This window comes from Lathyrus oleraceus, chromosome 5 (genome assembly GCF_024323335.1).
Source record: "Lathyrus oleraceus cultivar Zhongwan6 chromosome 5, CAAS_Psat_ZW6_1.0, whole genome shotgun sequence".
NCBI lineage: Eukaryota > Viridiplantae > Streptophyta > Magnoliopsida > Fabales > Fabaceae > Lathyrus > Lathyrus oleraceus.
Window position 1 is genome coordinate 459,873,315 of NC_066583.1, and position 26,201 is coordinate 459,899,515.

At 34.0% G+C, this 26,201-nt stretch overlaps 1 protein-coding gene across 2 annotated transcripts; it reads left to right on the forward strand.

Moving 5' to 3' along the window:
• Positions 1-4,054: 4,054 nt before the first annotated feature.
• Positions 4,055-13,552, forward strand: LOC127082570 (protein ZINC INDUCED FACILITATOR-LIKE 1). Of its 2 annotated transcripts, XM_051022804.1 has the most exons (17): positions 4,055-4,230; positions 4,333-4,373; positions 4,455-4,515; positions 4,597-4,699; positions 5,053-5,155; positions 5,707-5,760; positions 5,848-5,910; positions 11,156-11,205; positions 11,312-11,387; positions 11,571-11,750; positions 11,832-11,919; positions 12,001-12,086; positions 12,181-12,288; positions 12,392-12,436; positions 12,533-12,621; positions 12,897-12,940; positions 13,199-13,552. In XM_051022804.1, the coding sequence occupies exons 1-17, from the start codon at positions 4,083-4,085 to the stop codon at positions 13,294-13,296; spliced, it is 1,437 nt and encodes a 478-aa protein (XP_050878761.1). In that variant the 5' UTR covers positions 4,055-4,082; the 3' UTR covers positions 13,297-13,552. The 2 variants fall into 2 exon arrangements, with proteins under 2 accessions (XP_050878761.1, XP_050878762.1); XM_051022805.1 differs by lacking the exon at positions 4,333-4,373 and having other exon boundaries at positions 4,055-4,244.
• The last annotated feature ends 12,649 nt before the right edge of the window (positions 13,553-26,201 follow it).

Sequence of the window (26,201 nt, forward strand, 5' to 3'; positions counted from 1 at the left end):
CAATGCAAGATGTATTTATACAATGTACTCCTCCTCCAATAATGCATGTGGTACCAAAGTTTTAGATGTCCGAGTTACTTTACAGAATTATCCACGTCTCCAACTCCTTTTTGGAAAATGTTATCTTTGAACACGGAGACCTCTGTTGGCTCTCTCTGAGCACTGGACCTCGTCATTGACTCTCTCTGAGCATCAGACCTCATTGAACCGAAGTCCTACCTAACTCCAGCATACAGGAAGGCATGAACACAACAACAAAAATCACAACTTAAAAATCAACACAAATAATGCTCATAATCTCATACTCAAAAAAGTTCTTCTTTGAACCACAAATTTTCAAGTAGGAGTCAGTACACGAGAAAACAGGACGAAAACGACTCAAAATGGAGAAAAAAATGAAGCAAATGTGTGGTGGCGACCTCCATGCAATTCGCTATGACGTGGCAACCATGAGGCACCACCCACCTTAAAGAAAATGCAAAAAAAAAGGCCTTGAGGTTGATGGCGTCATAGGGGCATGGCGTTCTCTATGACCCTCAGTCAGCCCATGTTCACCAAGTTAACACTCATGGCGTTTGCCATGAGGCCATGGCATTCGCCATATGCTTTAGGAGCTGAAAAATAGCAGCTGCATGGAATGGATTTCTCCCACTTCCTTAGCACGAATTCTGGGCATTTTATACTAGTTGGAACACTATATATATGTTTAATTTTTAGGTTTAAGGCATCTAAGTTCTATCGTAATATTGTGGAAGTTTTGAAAATTTAGTTTTACACAGAAAAACTCACCATTGTAACATAGTAGTTTTCTCACATTGGGGAACTACTACACCTTAGTGACTTTAGGATTTTGTTGTGTGCTTGGATCGAACAATCTTGTCGGTATTCGAAGTTCAATTACATTCTACTTCTCAGTTTTAATTTTAGGTTCATTTAATCACTTTGTTTTTCTGCACTTGTCTACTTAGAGTCATAATAATAATGTTTCTTTTATTGGGTCTGTTGTTGTTTTTGATTCTATGTTTTAAACGAATATCATTATCATCATCATGTTCATGTCTCTACTTTGTATGCATATTAATTATAACATGAGTTTTGTGTCAATTATGTTCAGCTAAGTTATTGAGTCTGGTATGTGAGGACTGTCGTTTCGACGAGATTCGGTAAATCATTCAGCATATGTTTTAATTTTAATTTATCTCAGTTCTAAACTTTTGTTTTTAAATCAAAAATGTTTTGCGCAATAGCGAGAGCATTCAGATACCAATCAATAGCACGATAGTGTGAGGCTGGTATCCGATCAAAAAAGTTTGGATTTTTAATTTTTTAAAACACCGACAACTTTTTATCAATTAATATCGAATTATCGATTTTCAAAAATTGGCTCGAAATTGCAGTTTGCAGAGCGAGAGCATAGCAATTGCGGTTTCGGGGCATAACGGGGGTTGCACGAGAGCAAGTAGTGTTTTTAAATCTGTATTTCCTCCGTAAATTATTTTAAACCAAAACAGAAGGCCGAGATTTACCTGAGTCCCCGAAGTACGATTGGAAATTACATTTCGGTATTATTTTCATTCGATTTTCCAAACAAAGTTCATTTTTAATTTTAGTTTACTTAAATTTCTCTCTCCCTAAGAATTATAGCCTTAGATTTACATACCATCGCTAGATAATGATAAGTTTGATTGCTGGTGTCTGTGTGTTAGATATCTCTAAAACTATAATTGATTATGTATACTTGTGGATTGTCCATATCAACTTGTTAGGTTAACACTGCAACGTCCAAGTTAGTATGTGGAGGAGAAAAGTGAGTGAAATTTGAATTTGAAATTTTGTACTGAATTCTTCGTGCGTATCCTTTATATATTAGAGTGGTTATAACAACTCACTATTTATTAGGCGTGCAATGGAGGAATCTATTGGATATATCTTGGACCTGGATTGAATGTACCTCTTCATAGGGTAGTTTCTCTATGTCGTAAGTATTCTAGACGAATTATAAATCCCTCTGTTTGATCGATTACCATTCTGGTCGGCCCATAACAAGTTATTACAATATAATATAATAGGTTTCAAAATATTTTTTAAATGTGAGGGAGAGAAATATTTTTCTATTTCTTTTATTTTTTAAATTTTTGTTTACTTCCCACCCGAAACGTTGTTGTTTTTACGAGTTAATAAAATAAATATGAAAAGATCAATCAAACAATTCACAAGTCTAACCGGTAAATCGGCTGAGTCACACCGATTTTCATTGTATCATATGACATTAGGGAATCGCTCTACCCTTCGATTTTCGATCTAACCTGTCGGATTGGTCCGAATTTTAAAACACAAATAATAACAATTGAATTTAATAAAATGATTTAATTTCTTTTACATAACAATGAATTAATATTTGAATCTCAATTAAAAATCATATCTAGCATGGATGGATGGTAGGTCGAATATGATTAACTCTGATAGATGATATATAAGAAATTAAAAGATATAAATTAATATGCTCTATTAATCAAAAACAGAAATCAATTATGCGATAGCAGTATCTAGGAACAATTGTAATTATCTCAGGGTATTTGCAAAAATTATTCTCAAAAGACAATATAAAAATATACAAAATAGATACGGACACAGACATATGTAATCACCCATTAAAATAAACGAGTATGGATACAGATACAGATACCTTAATATCCAGTTCGTCCTTATCCATATTATTATTATTATTATTATTATTATTATTATATACACATATTGATCTAACAATTTTATTAAGTACAACACTATTAAATTTCTATCTATTTTAATATAAATGTGTGTTTATTTCTTCTATCAACAAAACATCTTTAAATATTTTAAATGTTAAAAAATTAAAATAATATGATAAATTATAACTGATCAATCATATTTTATTAGAAATGTGGGTATACGGATATAAATATGAGTATTTAAATATCCATAGAATATGAATACGAATACAAATATTAGTACCTACGCAAATATGAATTTAGGTATGAGAATTTTTTAAACCTACGTGTGTTTGAGGACGAGTACAATAGTTTCCTCCCCATTCTTGCCTATTGTCATCCCACTAATGTTTGGGGTCACTTATTGGTGGAATCATAATAACTGAAATTCATGAATTTACAAATTACTACATCAACTCCATGGACCAGTAACACAATGTAACATCCATCTCTATGGACCAGTTAACTTAATGTTTAACGTGTTCACCTGTGGCCACATTCACTCCAATTTTCATATATGTGACATATTCTACATCCATCCTTTTCATTTCTTCATTTATTTTTATAATCAAAATACATTATAACTTGTTCAATTATAGAACAAAACAAAAGCTGTAAATTTGTTTAAAATTATGCTAGTTTTATTATACATTGTACACCTACATTATATTTTACTGTTTATCGTATTGGTAAATAATAAAATATTATAATAATATATCATTTAAAAAAATATATAATTTTTTTTTAAATTTTTTTTATTATCCGGATATTTTTAATCAATTTCATATTTTTTTAACCAATTTTATAATTTGTATTAATAAATTTTGATGATTATTCAAAATTACTTTTAATATCTAAACGTTTATTAACCAATTTTATAGCTTCATTAATTAATTTTTTATTTTTCATCAACCAATTTTGATTTATCACTAAAAAATATTTTTAATATTTGGACGTTTATTAACCAACTTCGTCACTTTATTAATCAACTTTTTATATTTAATTAACCAACTTTTTTCACTACTTTAAGTCATAGCTCACGTGCATTATTCATAGACATTGTTCACGTGTACTGTTCATAAATATATTATTTTATTTTAAAAATATATTATTTACCGTATAAATACAATGAAAATGTAAGATTATAAGTATTTGATGTAAAAAAGGTGTAAGAATAGCATTGTTTAATTTGTTAACATGTAATTTTATGTTTTTCCATCCCAAAACAAACTAAAAAAACGTGTAAATTGTAAAATATTATTTTACCACACATTGCTAGTTTCTTGCATATAAAAAGAGATTGCTGTGAGCAAACAAATTAAACAAATTATAAACATGGAAGACTTTGGAGATCAGCCATTGTTGAAGAAACAATATTATCATGAAAACTGTCCTGGTTGTAAGGTGGATGAAGCCAAAGAATTGAAAAAGGATTTTACATTCAGAAATGTTTTCAATATATGGATGGTTGTTTTATGCGCCAGTAAGCAACTTAATGTAATTTCATAAAGTGCTTTTATCATTGAAATTGTTTATACTTTAATGAATCTCTTTGTTATATATATTTTTTGTGATATTGTTACAGCTCTTCCTGTAGCATCTCTATTTCCTTACCTTTATTTCTTGGTGAGTGATCATTTATTCTTATGAAATACTCACAAATTATTATATTATCATTAATCTTAATTAGTGTTGCAATATGATTAGGTAAAAGATTTTAATATTGCTGAAACAGAAGAAGATATCAGTACCTATGCTGGTTATGTAGGTAAGATTCTTTCTTTGATGTCTTGTATATAATCATAATAAGTTCTTATTTCTTAGCTCTGAATGACTGAAAATTTTATAGGATCTGCATTCATGGTTGGTAGAGCTTTGACTTCCATATTGTGGGGAATGCTAGCTGATCGCTTTGGTCGAAAACCTGTTGTTATTATAGGAATTTTTTCTGTGTAAGTATTTTTTTTCCGACTTCTAACGTGTCAAAAAATTATTTTTTAACTTATTTTCAAGATTGTTTTAAGGGTGTGAAAGTCGGACTATCAAATCTCAAATTTATCAGGATTAAATTATAGTTAAATAAAATTTTTTTAAAAAAATAATTTAAATTATAATTAAATAAGATCTTTATTTATTTTTTCATGCTTTAAACCGTGACTAATCTAAATCTACACATATGCATCTATTATTTCTATAAGTTTTGTGGAATAGTTTATAAATACAACTTATATAGCTTAATGATTTGACTTTATTTTATCTTTTTGTTACATAAACACTTATATCAATGATGCTAATTTGATTTCAGTGTAATTTTCAACACACTATTTGGCGTCTGCACAAGTTTTTGGATGGCTATTATGATGAGACTTCTTCTTGGAGCTTTAAATGGTTTGCTAGGAACAATGAAGGTATCATCGATCAATACCTTTTTTATAGTAATACACATTTTTGTTGAATTTTTTATTTATAAACTAACAAATAAAAAAGGTTAAATGAAAAATCAATTTAAACCGTTTTTTTAAAATATTATTTTAGATGTTTTATATTTTTATAATTATTTTTAGATATTAAAATTGTAAAAAAATCATTTGAATTTTAAAGCTACTTTAAATAGATTTTCATAAATATCATTTTTATGATACATTATTTTTAACAATCATATAATTTTGACTATGTTTTAAACTTTAATAATATCTATATTTATGTTTCTGTATGTCAAAATTAATCTTTTAATTTATAAAAATTTAATTTAAAAGAATTTGTATTTTTTTATAAAAATTATTTTTAAAATTATAAAAAAATCTTTTTATTTTAAAGATATAACAAAGTGGCCCTAAATATTTCAATTCATTCCTCAACATCTAACACAATGAAATATTGAAATTCGTGTATATGAATATCTGAATATTTCGGGTTATTTATATAATTTATTTATTTTTATAATCTCATTCATTGATAGGCTTATTCTTCTGAAATATTTAGAGAAGAGTACCATGCTTTTGGACAATCAATGGTAAGCTTTACTAACATTTGTGATTCACATTTCTTGAATCACATATTCAATTTTATAAAAATATTTGAAGTTATGCTATGATTTCAGTTTGCAGCTGCTTGGGGAGTTGGTTTGGCCTTTGGACCAGCATTGGGAGGTTATTTCGCTCAGGTAATTGTGTTTTGTTAAATATTCGATAGTGTCAAAGTTGAATGTATTTGATAAAGTAGTAGTCGAATATAATTTATATTTGTCGAAGGAGTTAACCTCGACAAAGTTGAACTAAGTATTTGTTTTGTGTAACCGTTGAGTTAGTTAGAGATTACTTGGTGCGTAAGTAATCTCACTTATAAACAGGGAGATACCTTACGTTTGTAAATAGAGTAAAAAGATAAATTCAGTTAGAATGCAATAAAATTGTTTTGTTCTCCGAAAACCCTAATTTTTATCTTCTCTCTCTTTTCTCTCTCAAATTATCTCCTCTTTTTAAATCTTTCTACGGCGAAATCATTTTGCAACCAAGGTGTGGATGAATCACTCAAGTGACGAGTGAAGAACGAGAGAAGATCAATGAGAAAGATTAATTCTTGTTCATCGTGATTGATTTAGATTATCTCTAAGATTGGGGTTTAATTCCAACATTTGGTATCTGAGCCTGATTGTGATTCTTGGGAAGCATATTGCAATGACTTCTCATCCAAACGGGAATTTTCCAAGAAATCTTCCAATCTTGAATGCTACAAATAATGAGAATTGGTGTAACCAGATGATGGTAGTCTTCTGCTATCAAAATATTTGGGATCTTGTTATGAACGAAGTGACACAAATTGGAGAAGATTCTACGGATGAACAAAAGGATGCAAATAAATATTTAAGGAAGAAAGATTATAAAGCGCACTTTTTAATCTATAAATGCATTGATCCAGACAACTTTGAGAAAGTTGGTGATGTAGACTCATCGAAGGAAGCATGTGACATCCCAGAGAAATCATTTCGAGGTGCTGAGAAGGAGAAAGATGTGAGATTACAAACTCACAAAAGAGCGTATGAGTTGCTTCAGATATAAGAAAGTGAAAGTGTAGCTAATTTCTTCACTAGAATAATGAAACTAGTGAATCAAATCAAGATTTATGGGTAAGTGTTGGCATCAAGATCAGTAGTTGCAATGATCTTGAGGTCATTACTTCCAAATTTTGATCATATGGTAGTAGCCATAGAAGAATCGAAGGATTTGTCAAGCATGACAAAAGAAGAGCTTCAAGGGTCGCTTGAATCTCATGAACAAAGAATGGCAGAAAGATGTGCAAGCAAGAAAAAGGGTGATTTAGCTCTGCCTGCGCAATCAAAAAAAGAAAAGAAAGACAAAGGAAGATGGAACAATAAAAAAGGTAGAGGAGGTTACAACAATTTGACTGGTAGAGGAAACCAACAAGAAGGTAGTTCATCAAATCAGAGACAGTCTTCAAACCAAAGTAATCACAAAGGTGGTATTATAGGTAGAGGAAGAGGAAATGGAAGAAAACCTGACAAAAGCCATATTCAGTGTTATAAGTGTCAGAAGTATGGACACTATGCAAGTCAATGTCGAGGAGGTAAGAAATAAAATCAAGAAAGTTATGCAAGACTTGCAAAACACAAAGAAGATTAGATGTTTTTGATGGTCATAGTGAAAGATGAAGAAAGATTCAGGGACCAATGATACATAGACTCAAGCTCCTCATCACACATGACTAGAAGGAAATATTAGTTTGTCAACATAAGTTCCTCGATGAAGAATAATGTGATATTTACAAATGACAATACCCTAACTGCTGAAGGTATTGGTGATGTTCTGATCACGAGAAAAAAATGGTAAAAGGTCAGTAATTTCCAATGTATTGCCAGACATGAAAAGAAATTTGCTCAGCATAGGGAAATTGATCGAGAATAATTATTAAGTGTTGATCAACGATAAGATGATGGGAATTCTCGACTCAAGTGGAAGGTTAATCTTGAAGACCCATATGTCTCAGAACAGAACCTTTAATATTGAACTACAACTAGCAGAGATGAATGGCTATGGGACTACAGACTTGACCATCTCAACTTCAAAGATATTAGAAAACTGAAGAGAATAAACATGGTTTCACGATTTCTAGAAATTGACATTCCAAATGAAGTGTGTGAAGAATGTGTTAAAACAAATAAACACAAGAATAACTTCAGCAAAGATGCAGGAAGTAAGTCGAAGAAAATTCTTGAAGTCATATATTCAGATGTGTATGGTCCTATCCAGGCGAATTTGATTGGAGGTAATAAATACTTTGTCACATTCATAGATGATTTCAGTCAAAAATTATGGACATACCAAATCAAGAAGAAAAGTATTTTTAAATCTGTTCACAAATTTTAAATCTATGGTGGAGAGACAAGTGGTCGAAAGCTCAAAACCCTGAGAACTGATGGTGGTGGATATTATGTTTCCAATGATTTTGTTTTTTTATGTGAGAAAGAAGGGATCGTGCATGAGGTGGTGCCACCCGAAACTCCAGAGCAAATGGAATTGCAGAGAGAAAGAATAGAAGTGTCGTGAACATGGTGAGAAGTACTCTAAGTGGTAAAAATTTACCTAATGAGTTATGGTGTGAGGCTGTGTTGAATGCAACATACATCCTAAACATATATCTAACTAAGAATCTAGAAGGAATCAAACCAAAAGAATGTTGGTCAGGTGTGAATCCTTGCTTAAGTAATCTAAAGGTTTTTGGATTCATAGCACATAGACATGTGCTTGATCAGTTGAGAAGAAAAATTTATGAAAAGTCAAGCCAGATGATCTTGATAGGATATCACTCAACTGGTAGATACAAACTGTTTGACCCAGTAAACATGCAAGTTACCATCAGCAAGGGTGTGATCATAGACGAGCTTAAGGAATAGGACTAGACTAAAAACATAAAGAAATATTCAGTGAGAATTTTATATGATGAACCAGATAGTGAAGCTGATAGAGAAGTTTGATAAGAAAATGTCTGAGATCAAGAAGGCACAAGCATACCTGAAAGAACAAGAAACATGCCTACAATGTTGCATAAATGTGTGATTACCTCAGATGATGTGGTCGATGATGAAGGTGAACTTGTTCAATATACTTTCTATGAATATACTAAGCATGTCAATGTAACTGAGGCATTGAAGGAGTCAAAGTGGATTCAAGCAATGAATGAGGAACTGAAGTCCATAAAAGTAAAAAATCCATGATCACTAGTCGAATTTCCACAAACCAAGAAGGAAATTGATGTGAAGTGGGTTTACAAAGTAAATATGGATCCAAATGGAGAAGTAACCATACATAAAGAAATAATTGTAGCAAAAGGATTTCAAAGGAGTCAACTTTGATGAAGTCATTGCACCAGTTGCTGGGATCAAAACAATCAGGTTGGTTGTTGGTCTAACAAACATAAATAACTGGTATATGTGTCAGGTGGATGTAAACTATGCATTTCTGAATGGCCCCATAGATGAAGAGAATTATGTAGCACAACCAGTTGGATTTGTGAAGCAAGGCCAAGAAAGCAAGGCACACGGGCTGCATAAATCCCTATATGAACCCAAGCAACTCCAAGAGCTTGGAATAAGAAGATAGATAGTTTCCTAAGAAAGAAGGAATTTCTAAATTTCATAACTCAATATGAAGTATATGTAAGAAGAAGCACGAGTGAATTGTTTATACTATTCCTCTATTTCAATGATCTGTTGATAGCATGTAGCTGCAAGATGAAGATCATAGACTTCAAAGGTGATATGAGCGAGGAGTTTGAAATGTCTGACCTGGGAAACATTTCATAATTCTTTGGTAACGAATTTTACAAGAGTAGTTGAGACCTAATGATGCATCAACCAATATATGCAAGTGAAATACTCAAAATATTTGAGATGGAGGATTGCAATGCCACTTCGACACATGCTGACCCAAGACTGCAACTGACGAAAGACTCAAATGAAGGTGATGTCGATCCAGCACAATACAGAAAACTCATTGGATCATTAAGATACATTTTTAACACAAGGCATGATCTAGCATACAGTGTAGGTATGTTGAGTAGATTCAAGCAGAAGCAAAAGGTATCACACTTAGCAGCTACAAAGACGATACTAAGGTATCTCAAACGAACTCTCTACTATGGCATTTTCTTTCCTACAACAGTTGAAGAAAAATAATGCAAACTTGTGTGATACGCTAATTCAAGTTGGTGTGGTGATGTTGAGGATATAAAATTCATAGTTGGTTATGTGTTTATACTACGTGGTCCACGAGTTTCTTGGAACTCAAGAAAGGAACTAGTAGTAACGTTGTCATCATGTGAAGATGAGTACATATTTGTCTCCCTATGTACGTGTCAAGTAACATGGATGGTGAATTTGATCGAAGAAATTACAGGGAATAATCATGGGGAAATAACCATGAAGATCGACAACATATGGAATAAGTAAGCACATCGAAATGAGGTTCCATTATCTTCGAGATCAAGTAGCAAATGGGAAGCTAAACTTGGAACATTGTAGAACTAAGAATTAGAGTGCAGACATCATGGCGAAGGTTGTGCATGTTGAATTGTTCTAGAGATTAAGAATAATGACGAGTATAAATAGCTTAGACAAAATGAAATAGGTGAGATGTTAAGTGTTAGTCATTCGATAGTGTCGATGTCGAAAGTATTTGATAGAGTAGTAGTCGTATACAATATCTAGTTGTTGAAGGAGTTAACCTCGACAGAGTTGAACTTAGTTTTTGTTTTGTGTAACGATTGAGTTAGTTAAAGATAACCTGGTGTGTAAGTAATCTTACTTATAAATAGGGAGATACACTATGTTTGTAAATAGAGAAAAAAGAGACATTCGGTTAGAATTCAATAAAATTGCTCTTATTCCAAAACCCTAATTATCATTTTCTCTCTTTATTTTCTCTCTCAAATTATCTCCCCTTTTCAAATCATTGTGCAACATAATCATCTTGTAACCAATGTGTGGTGGAAAATCTCAAGTGACGAGTCAAGAACGAGAGGCGGTCAATTAGAAAGAATGATTCGAATTATCTCTAGGATTGAAATTTAATTCCAACATTTTTTTTTGCATTTCTTCCTACTGGTTTCTAGGGTAAAATTCTTCAGAAAAACATTTTTTAACATGAACATAATAACTTGTGTTTAAAATTGTATACCATTAACACTTCAAATTGAAGACATGTTTGTTGCTCGACATATATCAGTTTTTCAATTAATAATGGTGTATTGGGTTTGGTGTCCGCGTCAGTATTACTACTTCTGTATTGAAAAAGTTGATCTCCGAAATTTAATTATATATTATCAAGAAAAATTTGAAAACTTTGTTACAATTCACTGATTTCTCTAATAGTTTGTACAATTTTATTTTACAGCCAGTACAAAAATATCCAAATATATTTTCAAGGAATTCCTTTTGGGATAAGTAAGTATTTTTTTTTTCATTTTATAATGAACTTTAATCCTCTATGTTATTTTACTTTGTTGTTATACTGAGTTTCTCTTTCCAAAACTTAAATATTTTTTTACAGGTTTCCATACTTCCTACCTTGCTTCATTGTATCAGCTATGGCACTTGCAGTTGCAATTTCCTGCATTTGGTTACCAGTAAGAACCTTCAATTATAACATATATGGTGATTAATCACACATATATTTAATGCATGTGAGATTTATAACCTATTTGAGTTTATCTACCGATATAAGTATTTGTAAGTCGTTTGGGAGAACTTATGATGCCGACTTATTTATCCAACCAATAAAATGACTCAAAATATATGCATCAATGTAGGAGACACTTCATAACCATAAAGTATCCACCGAGAAAAATGAAGCTTTAGAAAATGGAACAAAGGAGCCTGACAAAAACAAGATGTTACAAAAAGATGAAAGCCTTCTAAGAAATTGGCCCTTAATGTCATCTATTATTGTTTACTGTGTTTTCGCAATTCATGACATTGCTTTTATTGAGGTATTACTATGACTCACTTTTGCTTCTACTATTCATATATCTCTGCATCTGGAAATCTTATTCTATATTTAATTTTTGAAGATTTTCTCATTATGGAGTGTTAGTCCTCAAAGGTTGGGCGGTTTGAACTTTGAAACTAATGATGTTGGGAATGTTCTATCAGTATCAGGTACATTTTGACATTTATGAATATGTAAATAACACTTTCATATAAACATGTATCTAACATATTTACTTGTGAATTGTTCAGGTATAGCTATTATAATATTCCAGCTTGGCATATATCAATTAGTCCAAAAAATTTGTGGACCTATTGTCCTTGCTCGCATCGTAGGGGTTAGTATTCAACCTTTATAGTAATAAATACTTAGATTCAGCAATTCATTATTTATTTAATTTCTTAAATAATGCATTCATTGTATATTTGTAGGTGTTATCGATACCAATCTTGCAAAGCTTCCCCTTCATGACAATGTTGTCGGGTTTCACGTTGAACATATCGATATATAGTGCTGCTATTCTAAAGAATCTTTTCATGGTGAGTTGACTTTGCTGAAACACGGAAGAATAGTTTAATTTTGTTGGAAGACTCTATCTTTATTAAACTTGCCTGATTGTATTTTTTTGTGTGATGAATTTAGGAAATAATATCTACTGGTTTATACATTCTGCAAAATAAAGCAGTGGTATGATTTTATTTCTACTCTTTATATATTTTTTCTTTTACCAAGTTCTGTAATGGGATTGCAATAAGATATATGAAATGTTGATTTCAAAATTAGGATCAACACCAAAGAGGTGTAGCAAATGGCATTTGCATAACTGCTATGTCAGCATGCAAGATAATTGGTCCAGCTGCAGGTGGTGCAATGTGAGTACGCATTTTATTTGTTCAAGATGTTTTAATTGCTATGTAGCACCACCGACACTTCATATTAAAGTCATGTTCCGTGCTTTTTCTGATCCGTGTTAGTGTCCCACAATGGTGTGACACTAACACATGTGGTTACACTAAAATATTTTTCTTTTTCAAATAATGATATGTGTTGACTGGTTAGTATGACATAAAGCTTTATTTTAACATTAGTTTCTGACAATAATGTTATATTATATGCACTTTTTTAACTTTCGTCTTGCTAAATGCAGATTAACTTGGTCACAAAAACGGATGCATGCTTCTTTCCTCCCAGGTATGACCCTCATCTAATTTTCTTAATCGTGTTGATTAGATGTTCATGGAGCAACAAATGAAGTATGGACACAAATACCGATATATATACATATAAACATTGAAAATAATTGGAAAAGTGGAAATGATTAAATACAAAAAGTGTCAATGTTGTATCAATGCTACATATTTATATACCAGAGAGTCATTATAGTTAAGGAACATGTTATCTTTTATGTCTATTTTATTTGGAAACTCACTGTTGTACATTCAATTGCAGGCCCTCATGTGGTCTTCTTCGGGCTCAATGTTGTTGAAGTACTTGCACTATTATTGACGTTCAAGCCATTCTTGACCGAAAGAAAAACACCATCATAATAGTTGTATTTATAGTAATAAAGTTTTCTTAAAAGTCGAAGCATGTTAGGTTCATTACTGCAATAGGGTGATGAGGTTATAGCAACTCGAATGTTTGTTGCCAATTTTAATACCATTGGATGCCAATTTTATTTAAGTTCAAAGACTATGTTCTGCCACATATTGATGAAGTTTGTACTTAGAGTAATTGTGCTTGAATTTCTTAATTCCATTTGAATATTTGATGTAATACCGCACCATATAAAAATTATATATTTCTATAAATTAGCATGTAAAGATCATGAGTAAGTTTAAATTGAAATATTTTTCCTGAATGAATGGGTTCGCATATGAAAAACTATTTATAATTATATTTCACTAACCTATAAAATATATTTGGTTTGTTTGATTTTATATTCATTCAACGCGGACTTCAATAGTCACTGCTATCAACACTCAATGCAGTTGGTGATCATTTGTAATATCCTATAGCTTTTTAAATTTTAATTTCTCTATTAAGTGGAAAAAATTGAGTAATTAATGTGTTATGAAGAGATTAAACCTTAATCAAATTCCTAATCCTTATAAATTAGTAAGGAGTGGCAGTTTGGAAATTTGGGAGATTTGAAAAGGACATAATCCTTATAATCCTTTGCCACTAAAGGACAAACAACTTTTGTTATATATTATTATCAATTTCTTTTTCCTCTCATTCTTCTTATTTGGCAAAGATAGAAAGAAAAGAAAAAGAAGGAAGAGGAAGAGAAAAGAGGAAGCCATTGAAGGAAATGGAACATCATCTTCATCTCTTAATTCTTCATTTCCAGGTTACAATTAAGGTGGGTTATTAAATAGTTGTAGCTTTGGAGAAATTGCATAAAAATTGGGTTTTAGTGTTTTGTGATTTCTTGCTTTGTTCGTGAAATTAATGATTGAAACATGATCCTTGCTTATGTTTTATGCTATTGCTAATAATCCATGATGATATGTTATGTTGATGTTTTATGTTATGTTATGTTGTTGAGTATTGATATTGTGGTGATTTCATGGGGTTATGTATTCATGTTATGAGAATATGTGAAGAAACTATGTTGTAGTTGTTATTATTTGATACATGATTCTTGTTGTGTTGTTATTGATAATCCATGAAGTTGATGTTGTGTTGATATTGTGTCGTGGTAATGTGTACATGTGGTGGAACTATATTGTTGTGGTTGTTACATGATGTATTATATGATGATAGAATGAGTTGGATTTATTAGAGATTAATGATGATGAATCATGGTTACATATATGTTCTTGGACGATGTTAATTTTATGGTATGAAATGTTTGGGTGTGTTAGAATGTGATTGGACATGGCTTAGAGTGGGTAAAGGTTGAAGAATATGGTTTAAAAATTGATTTATATCGGTCTTGAAAATAGATGCTCGCTTAGAGACAGATTGCTCGTCAAGAGAGACTTATCATTTGGGGAAACATGTACATTTTGACTTGCTTGGCTTGGAGGTAACTTTGACCTGGCTATGCAAGACTACTAATACAGATATTTAGTAGCACTAAAATTAGTGTATCTTGAGTTTCGTAACTCGAAATGAGACGAGGTCAGACGCGTTGGAAAACTTGTTCAAAGTTACATCTCATGATAATGCTTGATGGTACTTGTTGCATGTTATTCTTTTTTTAATGGACTGTGCTTTATTTTACTTGTGTTTGTATTCCATATTCCATAGATATTGAATATGGAATGAATTGAAATGAATAATAATTGATCAAATTCTATGATAATGAATTAGTTTATGCATGGAACCTTAGTTAGGTTAAAAGGTAAGGGAAATGAACTTAGTTGATGATACATAATTTAGGTTGCGATGCTTGATTATAAAAGGTACCTCGGTATGTACCTATGAGCAAGTAGTCACCTAAGTTGAATCGTTTTATCAACGAGAGTACCCTAATGGCATGGATGGTGAATGAGAGTCTAATTGCAAGTTAATGGGATTTGTACGGAAACATGTTATTAAAATGTGATTGATGAGAATAATCATGTGGTAACTGATGAGCATAATCACATAGTAATTGATGAGTATAACCATATAACGATTGTTGTGAATAATCATGTATTCAGGAATCACACTTTTCCCGATTATACCAAGTTCTACTCTTATTTAAAGTAGTGATCGGGATAGATGAACCCTTAATTCGTAACCTCATGGTGGGTTAGAGCCCCATAGAAGAGTGAACCTCACATTGGGTTAGAGTTCCATTAAGGAGTTAACCTCATAGTGAATTAAAGTCATATAGAATAGTAAACCTCACAGTGGGTTAGAGTCACATAAAGGAGTGAACCTCATAATGGGTTAGAGTACATAGAGGACTTAACCTCACAATGGGTTAGATTATCATAGAGGAGTGAACTTCACAGTGGTTGGAGTCCCATAGGGGAATGAATCTCATAGGGGAGTGAATCTCACTGTGGATTAGAGTCCCATAGAAGAGTGAACCTCAAAGTGGGTTGAAGTCCCATAGAGGAGTGAACCTCACAGTGGGCTAGAGCCCCATAGAGGAGTGAACCTCACAGTGGGTTAGAGTCCCATATAGGAGTAAACCTCATAGTGGATTGGAGTTCCATAAAGGAGTGAACCTCATTGTGGCTTGGAGTCCCATACGAGGAATGACCTTTAAAGTGGGTTAGAGTCCCATGGAGAAGCAAAATGCACAGTGGAAAGACGAATCATTGTGAAGACATCTGTGCCTTGTATCCCTTTTTCTTAGATACAGGTTAGGCATGAGATAGTTTTCCGACATGAAAAAGATCCGTGATCCGTGTTCACAGTCTTAGACGTGTGATCGACGAAGGAAATATACTCTTTGTTTTCATTCCTAAATAGTGATTTATTGAGTTATGAGGACTCAAGTTTATATGTTTCCATACGAAGCAGAAATCCCCTAGATACTCAAGTTTAGAGTATTTTATGTTACCCCTTTAACCCACTGAGATTGTTATCTCACCAGATTATATTGTCGAATTTTCAGGTAACTCAAGGCACGACAAAGGCTATGGTAAAGCCATGCGAATATGTTTCAAAGCTTTCGATATTTCAAGATAGTTTCTAATATATATATATATATATATATATATATATATATATATATATATATATATATATATATATATATATGTGTGTGTGTGTGTGTGTGTGTATGTGTGTGTGTGTGTGTGTATGTGTGTGTGTGTGTGTGTGTGTTAGTTTTTATTAGGCACTTTCGTAAACCATGTGCCATATGATGTATTTTGGGTGTCTTGGATATGTATATAAATGATTTCGCTATGTACTTATGTTGTATCAGAACAAATTAACATTATGTATGATATTACTCTAGATTTATATTATACGGGGTGTAACAATTGGTATCAAAGAAGGTCGATTCTCAAACCATCCTTAAAACATCATATGTGAATTAATCTTGCCTCATATGTGTGTATTGTCAACATGATTCTTAGTATCAGGGTATTATTATTGGGTCTGATCAACCAAATCCTATGTGCGTGGTAGGTAGGATCATGATTGAGAGGCCACGAGGACTCCGAAGGTATAGTAGTGCTTGTGCTCAGAGTGTAGGGCCAGAACAAGAGTTCAGAAGTAAGGAGGACTGATGGATTCGATTGATGCACCAGGGGTAGTAAAAAGAGTTTGTAATTCAGGTGAGGCGATAGGTACAGGATGATGCACAATTAAAGCCATCAGGAGGTACAAGATACGTCAAAATTTAAAGGTTTCTACTAGATGAATCCACCAGAACTCGAAAGAAGTCTGAACATTTGGTAATTCAAGATTATCCACTAGCATGGAACAAGCCATGCAAGTAATTCCATGTAGTGAGGAAGAAAGGTAGTTTTGCCAACCATGTTCTTTAAAGCTCATCTACGAGGTAGTGTATTGGTGTTTCAACTTGAATCACCACTCTGGGTATCTTGAGTTAGTGGTAGTACTTCAAGGAAGTATGTTTGGAATTGTGCCTTCCTAAATGTTGGAATACTCGAAGCATATTGAAATTCAACAACTTTGTCAGGGTCTATTGTAATGGTAGAGTATGCAGGAAATTTCAAGGGCATGATTGCTTACTCCAAGCGAGCCATATATGCACCTGACTAGGGATAAAAGATAGGAAAAGTGTGCCCAGTCTTAGAAGGGAGACAGGGTTCAAGGTAGTTCATAAAAAATTCAGTGTTAATGCAATACTACTGCAGAAATGTTGAGTTCTCAAGGAATTAGAGCATGACGTTCACAAATTATTAGAATTGAGTAAATATTGAATCCCATTTTGTATTCTTCATAGATGTGTGAGTCTAAGAAAAGAGTTCCAGAAGTAATTCAAGTCGAAGCGATATAATTGATCTTGAAAATGCTATGGGTGTATTTCATAGTCTATCACTTGTAGAGATACCAAGGAAAGTACACACTTTGGGAGCCAACCAATATGAACTATATCTAGTGTGAGTAAGTCTTAGGCATATCACTCTTATAACTAATGAGAGCCATAAGCAGTGATGCTAGAAGAGACTTACCGAGTGGTGATATCGAGGAGATCCATTAAGTATCTTATTGATGTGTCAATAAGGTATGAGTGGATAATACTAGTATGACATATGGACAGTTCACTCAGATACATGGCCTAAGAGGTAGACTCCCATGTGAGTAGTATCAAATGTATATAATTCTACAGTACCCCATTGGCAGGATACATGAGTTATCCTTTAAAGAAATATTAGGAATGAGATGTTCCTAAAGTTCAATGTGTAACTCATATTGAATACTCGTAAGGACACGAGCTAGAATTCCCATGAGATAAACATGACAATTAGTGATATGCGCATTATACTAATCAGTCGAGGACTACTTATGGAGTCCATGGCCTACGAGTTGTAGAGGGAGGTTACCTTCCGGGCTCCTTTATATATAGGGGACTATGCATAACTAGAACATGTGGGATAGATTGGGTTCTAAATCTAGTCATATGAAAGGACCTTTAGTGGTTGCAATCGTGTAATTAATTTAGGAGTTACACCATCAAGGACTTCTCATTGTTTGATGAAACCAAAACTGTTTCAAGCGTAGTAGCCTAATTTAGGGCTTTCGTGTGACTCATTCATATCTATCATTTTGGCAGATATTGGTCTTATTCTCAACCTTTGTGCATAAGTGAGAAATTAATTATATTGGTGGATGTTGATAAGTTATTAATATTGTTCAGGGTGGTAGTCACTCTGGAAGGACAAATGTGTATTTTTTATGGATGTGGTAAGCCAACCACTAGTGCCTATGAATATGAGGTGTTCCATGCCAGTTAAATTATAGTAGGGAAGTGGAAAATGATAGATGAAATATCTCAATAATGTTTTCATGGAGAATAAGAGAGATCATTGCTCATAGGATTGGAACTAAGACACTTTCGCACCAAGTGTGTGATATCTTATTGGAGTCGTGCGGAGAAGATGAGGCATATGATATGAGCATGCTTTAGTAAGTAGTAGTAGGCCTAGGGATATATGTTAAGATTATTAGTAGTCTCATTGTAATTTCTATCGCAAGAATTGGAAAATTCATAAAAGATTATACGAACCAACAAAATAGCTCAAAACAATTATTTGACATTTATTCAAATTAAAATACTAAAAATAAATCATTAAATTAAATATGGTTTGTCAAATTCCTAAAACCTCATCAAAACACCAAAGAAATGGCCATGAGATTTATCATAGGTCAAACAAGGTCAAAGGACCTTGGAGAAAAAAATTCAGAATTTTTAGAGACTTAAAAGTATTTTTAAATAATCAAAAATATTCACAAAATCAATTAAATCATGAAAAGTATTAATAATGATCCAAAAAATAATTTTAATTCAAAATATGAAAGAGGAATTTATTTAGAAATTTTTGGTGAAACTCTCATATTTTTTGGATCAATATTAAAATTAATATGAATTAATGAAAATCAAATGAAATAAAATGAACATTAGAAAATCAAAAAAACATGGACCACTTGATCTCCTTCATCAAATGAGGTGGCAGATCAAGTGGGTGGAAATGCGCATTCCATGGTGGAACTTAGTCAGCGCGCCACACGCGTGGTATTCACAACCAAAGCCCAAGATTAAAATATTTTAAATGAGATCAATGGCTCAGAACTTGTCCAGCACACCACCGGCGCTGGACCTCCGGTCACCTTCCCAGACGAGGTCCACCAGACTGGTTCACTCATCACCATCAAGAAAATGAAAAAATAGGACATTATCTAAAAGAAAAAATGGCGTAGAGCACGAATCTGACCTCAATTTTAACTAACTCCACACATATAGAAAGATATGAGGAGTTGAATTTTGAGGTGTGTCAACTGAGTTGCTTCGATTTGACCTTAAAGCAACTAAATCTTGTTGCCTACATTGGTAGGACTTCAGACAACCAAAGATCCAAGAGAATTGAGTGAGAATCAAAGAGAAGAAGTTTTCTGAAATTTATCTTCAATGTTGTGCAGAAATAGATCTTGCTTGCTTCAAACTTGATCTGATCACACTTAAGAAGCTTGTAGAAGAGGTTTGGCAATGGTACAAAGCTTTGGATCCTGGAGTTTTTGAATCTCCAAACAGTGAGATTCAAACTCAACTTTTAAGTTGAAAATTCTCAGGTTTTCCTTTGAATTGTGAGGGTTTGGATTGGGGGGCAAAGTTGGCGCGCAAGGGGTGTTTGAATTGAGCTCCAAGGGCCTGTATTTATAGCATTTGAGAGTGATATTTGCATAATTGAAAAATTGCTAAATTTGGACATGGTGATACACAAGCTTGCATGGGCGTGTACAGGCCCATGAAGCAATCCAATTTGATCCATGTAAAATTGTTCTAAAGTTCAAATGAGGCTTGGATGTCAAAGCAATGTGAAATGGGATTTTGACCATTTGATTTCTTCCAATGATACAACCCTGTTAAGACCATACGCAACCCTAGCAAATCTCATCCAAAATGCATGAAATTGGGTTCTTTGGAAAGCTTAGATTAAGGAGAACAACTTTGATGTTGGACACTTTTTCATTTGGAACTTGGATCATAGTGATTTTGAAGTGGAAGTTTGGAAATTTCATCATGTTGAAAATTTTTCTAAGTGTTAAGCCATATATCTCAATATTCCACCTTGCTTAACTTTTTATGTGAGCTTCAAATAAGAAAAACGTCTTCATCAAAGTTGTATCTATTTCAAAGACCTTAAAAATGGTCACCAATTTCATGTCATTTGGATATATAATGATAGAGTTATGCATTTTTGAAGTTGAGGAAAATCACTTGTTCAATGGTATAGGGCAAAAATGACCTATAATGTATCCTCATATCACATGATCATAAAAGTTGAATCAGCTCCCACTCCAAACATCAAAGTTGAATTAGACATCTTGAATTTGATTGTAAAACTTTTAAAGATTTAATATCATAAAAATTGAGCAAGTTATGGCCTTGGGAAGTTGACTTTGAAATTAGGATTTAGACAAAATGACCTATAATGTTTCAACATGGAAAATGATTTTCCAAGAAAAACTAGCTCTAGGTCTCAACATGAAAGTTGTTTGTAATGTCATTTAGACTAACGTTTCTCTTGGAATAATTTCCATATGGTGAAAATTGTAGGAGATAGGGTCTAGGGAGACCCAGTTTTGATCAGATGAATTCATCTGGCCAACCACCATCAACCAACTTGCTAACCTTCAATTCTCTTGACTTTATAGGCTCATGGTAGATTATATATGCATAAGATGATGGAAATTTGAAATGTCCTTTGACAAAATTGATCAAATGGTGAGATAGCTTGTTGGAGAAGTTACTTAAGATACCTAGTCAAACTAGGGTTTCCAAGGAAAATCACCTCCAAACTCTTGAAGATACTTAATCACTATGACATGAAGAGATCATTGGGACTCATATATTATGCTTTGAGAGATTTTGGATCAATCTTTGATTGTGCTCTTAGCCATGAGGGTCTTAAACCCTATATGTGAACTTGGTAGATCAATGGTGATCATGGCCTACCTACAAAAGAGTTAGGCAAATACAAAGACATACTTTTGGTATTTTGGTTAGTAAAATGATAATATACAAGTATGGTACAATCACATGGTGCTTGGTGATCTCTCCCAAAACAAACCCATTGAAAGAGGGGTAAGGAGGGTGCCAATGTGTGATCACAATGCTAGTGCATATGATGAGATAACATGAGGGATCTTAGGTTCAAAATTGGGATCTTACACTTTCCCCTAACTTATCTGGTGTTGATTGATCGAGTTCATCATTTTATTTTATTTTCAGTGGCTTGCTTATTTATGAAACTTCGCTAAAATTCTCCATGCTCAGTTTAGATAAAAAAATGTTGAGCGTGAGGTCGAATTCGTGATGAGAAGGCGATCACATTGGTGGTTATCTCATGTTCTGAATTTGCCAAATGACGAAACTCCGATGAGGGATCATCGGGGAAGATGACCGGAGTTATTTCAGGTCATCTGGGTTTGGCCATACACGTTGGGAATTTGAAATATTCTGATTGGTCCATTTTGAATTAGATCCCGTGTTCTATTTTGGCTAATTTCCATTGTGCGCCATAGCCTCATAGATGTTGGATTTGCCATGTCAATTAATGAGGTCATATCTAATGTGTAACACCCTTCTAAAATACCCCAAAATTTGATTAAAAATAATAAACACATAATCAGAGTAATTATGCACCAAGGGTGTCACACAATTATTCCACACCATTTAAACAATATAACAGTCATGCTCATTTATTTAATTTAAACATAAAGTATTTGCACAATTACGCAGCGGATAGAGATCAACTCAATCATGTAAAACATGTAACATTCACATGTAATTTAGTTCAAAACCATCAACAACAACAATTAAAAGGTTCCCTCCCGATGTTACATCTATCAGAGCATGACCCACTATGGAGACTACACTAGACTCCAAGCATAGCTTCTACTCAACTCATTTCTCGTTACCTGAAAAATAGTTGTAAGGGTGAGTTCCTCAATCAATATAATAAGCATTATAGAACAACATGTAATGCTAAGTAATTAACACATCAATCACCCTAATTGCAACACACATTCATCAATAGCTCATCGGCTTAAACATCATACTCAACATCAGTACACAACACCAGTATAAACTCAAATCAGACTTAACAACAACACAACACACGTATAATATTGGAATACATCCATTCATATTATACGCCATACATATATTTATGCAATGAGACTCCACACATGCGGTACCGACTATTCCTGAACATATAGTTCAAGCTCACCGATCCCTCCAGATACGGCTACTAAGCTCACTAGTCCCACTCATTGAGATCTAATGACTCACTCACTAATTCCTCACTATGGGAATTAGCTACAGCCCCAAAGGCTAGACTATGCACACTAATCATCTAGCATGCAAACATCAACAACAAACCCACAATGGTTCACTAACTAATTCCTCACAATGGGAATTAGCTACAGCCCCGAAGGCTATGCTATGCACGCTAATCATCTAGCAATGCAACATCAACAACAATTCAAGAATAGACACATGCTCACACTCTAAGCCACAAAGCAGTCTATTCACAATGCATACATAACTGATACATTCACAGCATCATGCATAGCATCACACATCCTTAACACATTTTATCACAACAGCATATCATATCATGCCACATAATCAAACACAGTATTAGCACACTCTACTAATACCTATACTACTCAAGACCCAACAAAACGACAACAACATTACAACGATATCACATCTGGGAGTTTAAAACGCGAAATCTGTCCTTCAAACTGATATGGCGAACGCCATTAGGCTAATGGCGAACGCCATTAGCGTTACACGCTCTCATTCTGGAAAAACTGTCTGTCAAACTGATATGGCGAACGCCATTAGGCTAATGGCGAACGCCATTAGCGTTAAACGCTCTTATTCTAAAAAAAAACCAAACGGCGAACGCCGAAGGCATAATGGCGAACGTCATTTGGCTGTTATGTGCATAGATGTTAAATTTCTACGAATTCCCTTTCAATTATCATCTAATTTCATTCATCCACTGGCTGTTATGTGCATAGATGTTAAATTTCTACGAATTCCCTTTCAATTATCATCTAATTTCATTCATCCACTGGCTCACAAATTCATCATACAACAATCCAATCAGAGATAAAACAATGGTTATCACTACCCAGTACATATTATCATATAATACCCTTTAACCGATGATAAACCCCCCTTACCTGAGTTAATCCGGCAAATCTCAAGCTTCAAGCTCTTCTCTTCTCCAACCTTCTTCCTCTTGCTCTGCCTTTGCCCTTTTCCTCTTTCACGATCGCTTCTCTGTTTTTCACGTAAAAACCTTTTTACTCCAAAATGGGACTTTTTCCTTAATTCCAACTTATATATATTTTCCAATAAATAATTATCCCAATAATTATTATTCCAAAATAATAGTAATAATAATCCCAAATTCCAATTATTCAATTAAATTAATAAAAAAAAAATATTAATTTAAATTAAATAATTATCTTATTTTAATTGGGGTGTTACAACTCTCCCCCACTAAAAGAGTTTTCGTCCTCGAAAACATACCTCAAGCGAACAACTCCGGATAAGACTCCTTCATCTGACTCTCAAGTTCCCAGGTCACATTGCCACCTGCTGGTCCTCCCCAAGCTACCTTCACCAATGCAATCTCTTTACCCCGCAACTGCTTCAACTCTCGATCCTCGATCCTCATAGGTGATGCTTCAACAGTCAGGTCATCTCTCACCTGTACATCATCTATTTGGACTACATGCGACGGATCATGAATGTATCTCCTCAACTGAGACACATGAAAAACATCATGCAAATTCGCAAGCGACGGCGGTAAAGCGATACGATAGGCTACCTCTCCTATCCTTTCTAAAATCTGATAGGGACCAATAAATCGAGGTGTCAACTTCTTTGACTTCAAAGCTCGACCAACACCAGTTATCGGAGTAACACGAAGAAACACATGATCTCCCTCTTGGAACTCAAGTGCCTTCCTCCTCTTATCATGATAACTCTTCAGTCGACTCTGAGCAATTCTCATCTTCTCCTGAATCATCTTAATCTTGTCCGTAGTTTGTTGAACAATCTCCGGTCCAACCACAGCACTCTCACCGGACTCATACCAACATAAAGGTGTCCGACATCTCCTACCATACAAAGCTTCAAACGGTGCCATACCAATACTCGAATGAAAACTATTGTTGTAGGTAAACTCAATCAACGGTAAATAACAATCCCACGCACCTCTCTTTTCTAAAACACAAGCTCTCAAAAGATCCTCTAGTGACTGAATCGTCCTCTCAGTCTGACCATCAGTCTGCGGATGATATGCAGAACTCAATCTCAGCTTAGTTCCCAAAGCCTTCTGCAAACCTTCCCAAAACTTCGATGTAAATCTAGGATCTCTGTCCGAAACAATACTCGACGGAATACCATGCAAACTTACAATCTTCTCAATATACAACTCGGCTAATCTCTCTAACGGATAATCCATTCTGATCGGAATGAAATGAGCCGATTTGTCAATCTATCAACAATCACCCAAATAGCCTCAAAATTCTTATTTGTCCTCGGCAACCCAGAAACAAAATCCATACTGATACTATCCCACTTCCACTCTGGAATAGCCAACGGTTGCATTGGCCCAGACGGCTTCTGATGCTCAATCTTTGACTTCTGACAAGTCAAACAAGAATAAACAAAACTCGCGATTTCTCTTTTCATTCTTGGCCACCAAAATAACCTTTTCAAATCATGATACATCTTCGTAGCTCCAGGATGAATACTCAGGCCACTACGATGTCCTTCCTCAAGAATACTCTTCTTAAATTCGATAACATCCGGAATACACACCCGATTACTAAATTTCAAAACACCATTCTCATCAATTCTGAATTCACCACCTTGACCTTGATTCACTAGAGTCAACTTATCAACCAAAAGCACATCGGATTTCTGACCCTTTCTAATCTCATCCAGAATACCACTCGTTAACTTCAACATTCCCAATTTAACACTATTGTGAGTACTCTCACACACCAAACTCAAGTCTCTAAACTGCTCAATTAAATCCAATTCCTTAACCATTAACATAGACATATTCAATGATTTCCGACTCAACGCATCAGCCACTACGTTTTCTTTACCCGGATGGTAGTTCAAACCAAAGTCATAATCCTCCAGAACTCCAACCATCTCCTCTGTCTCATATTCAGCTCTTTCTGATCAAACAAATACTTTAAACTTTTATGGTCACTGAAAACCTCGAATCTTGACCCGTACAAGTAATGCCTCCACAACTTCAGAACAAAAACCACAGCTGCCAACTCTAAATCGTGCGTCGGATAGTTCCTCTCATGAACCCTCAGTTGTCTCGAAGCATAAGCTATAACCTGCTTATTCTGCATCAACACACCACCCAAACCCAACAATGACGCATCACAGAAACCTCAATGGTTCCGACGGACTCGGTAATATCAGAATAGGAGCAGTAGTCAACCTTCTCTTTAACTCTTGGAAACCTTCTTCACATTTGAGTCCCAAACAAACGCTTGCCCCTTTCTAGTCAACATTGTCAACGGTAACGCCAACTTAGAAAATCCCTCAATGAACTTCCTATAATAACCAGCCAAACCAAGGAAACTTCGAATCTCAGCAACAGACTTCGGAGCTTCCCACTGAGATACCGCTTCTATCTTAGAAGGATCAACAGTAACACCACCTCTTGAAATCACATGACCAGGAAACTAACTTCTTCTAACCAACCACACCGGTGCACCCCACGGTGACACCCTCGGACGAATAAATTTCTTA

Coding starts and splice junctions, on each gene's coding strand:
- LOC127082570 (XM_051022804.1), top strand. CDS start 4,083: ATGGAAGACTTTGGAGATCAGCCATTGTTGAAGAAACAATATTATCAT. Junction 4,374..4,454: donor TTCCTTACCTTTATTTCTTG/GTGAGTGATCAT, acceptor CAATATGATTAG/GTAAAAGATTTTAATATTGC. Junction 5,156..5,706: donor GTTTGCTAGGAACAATGAAG/GTATCATCGATC, acceptor ATTCATTGATAG/GCTTATTCTTCTGAAATATT.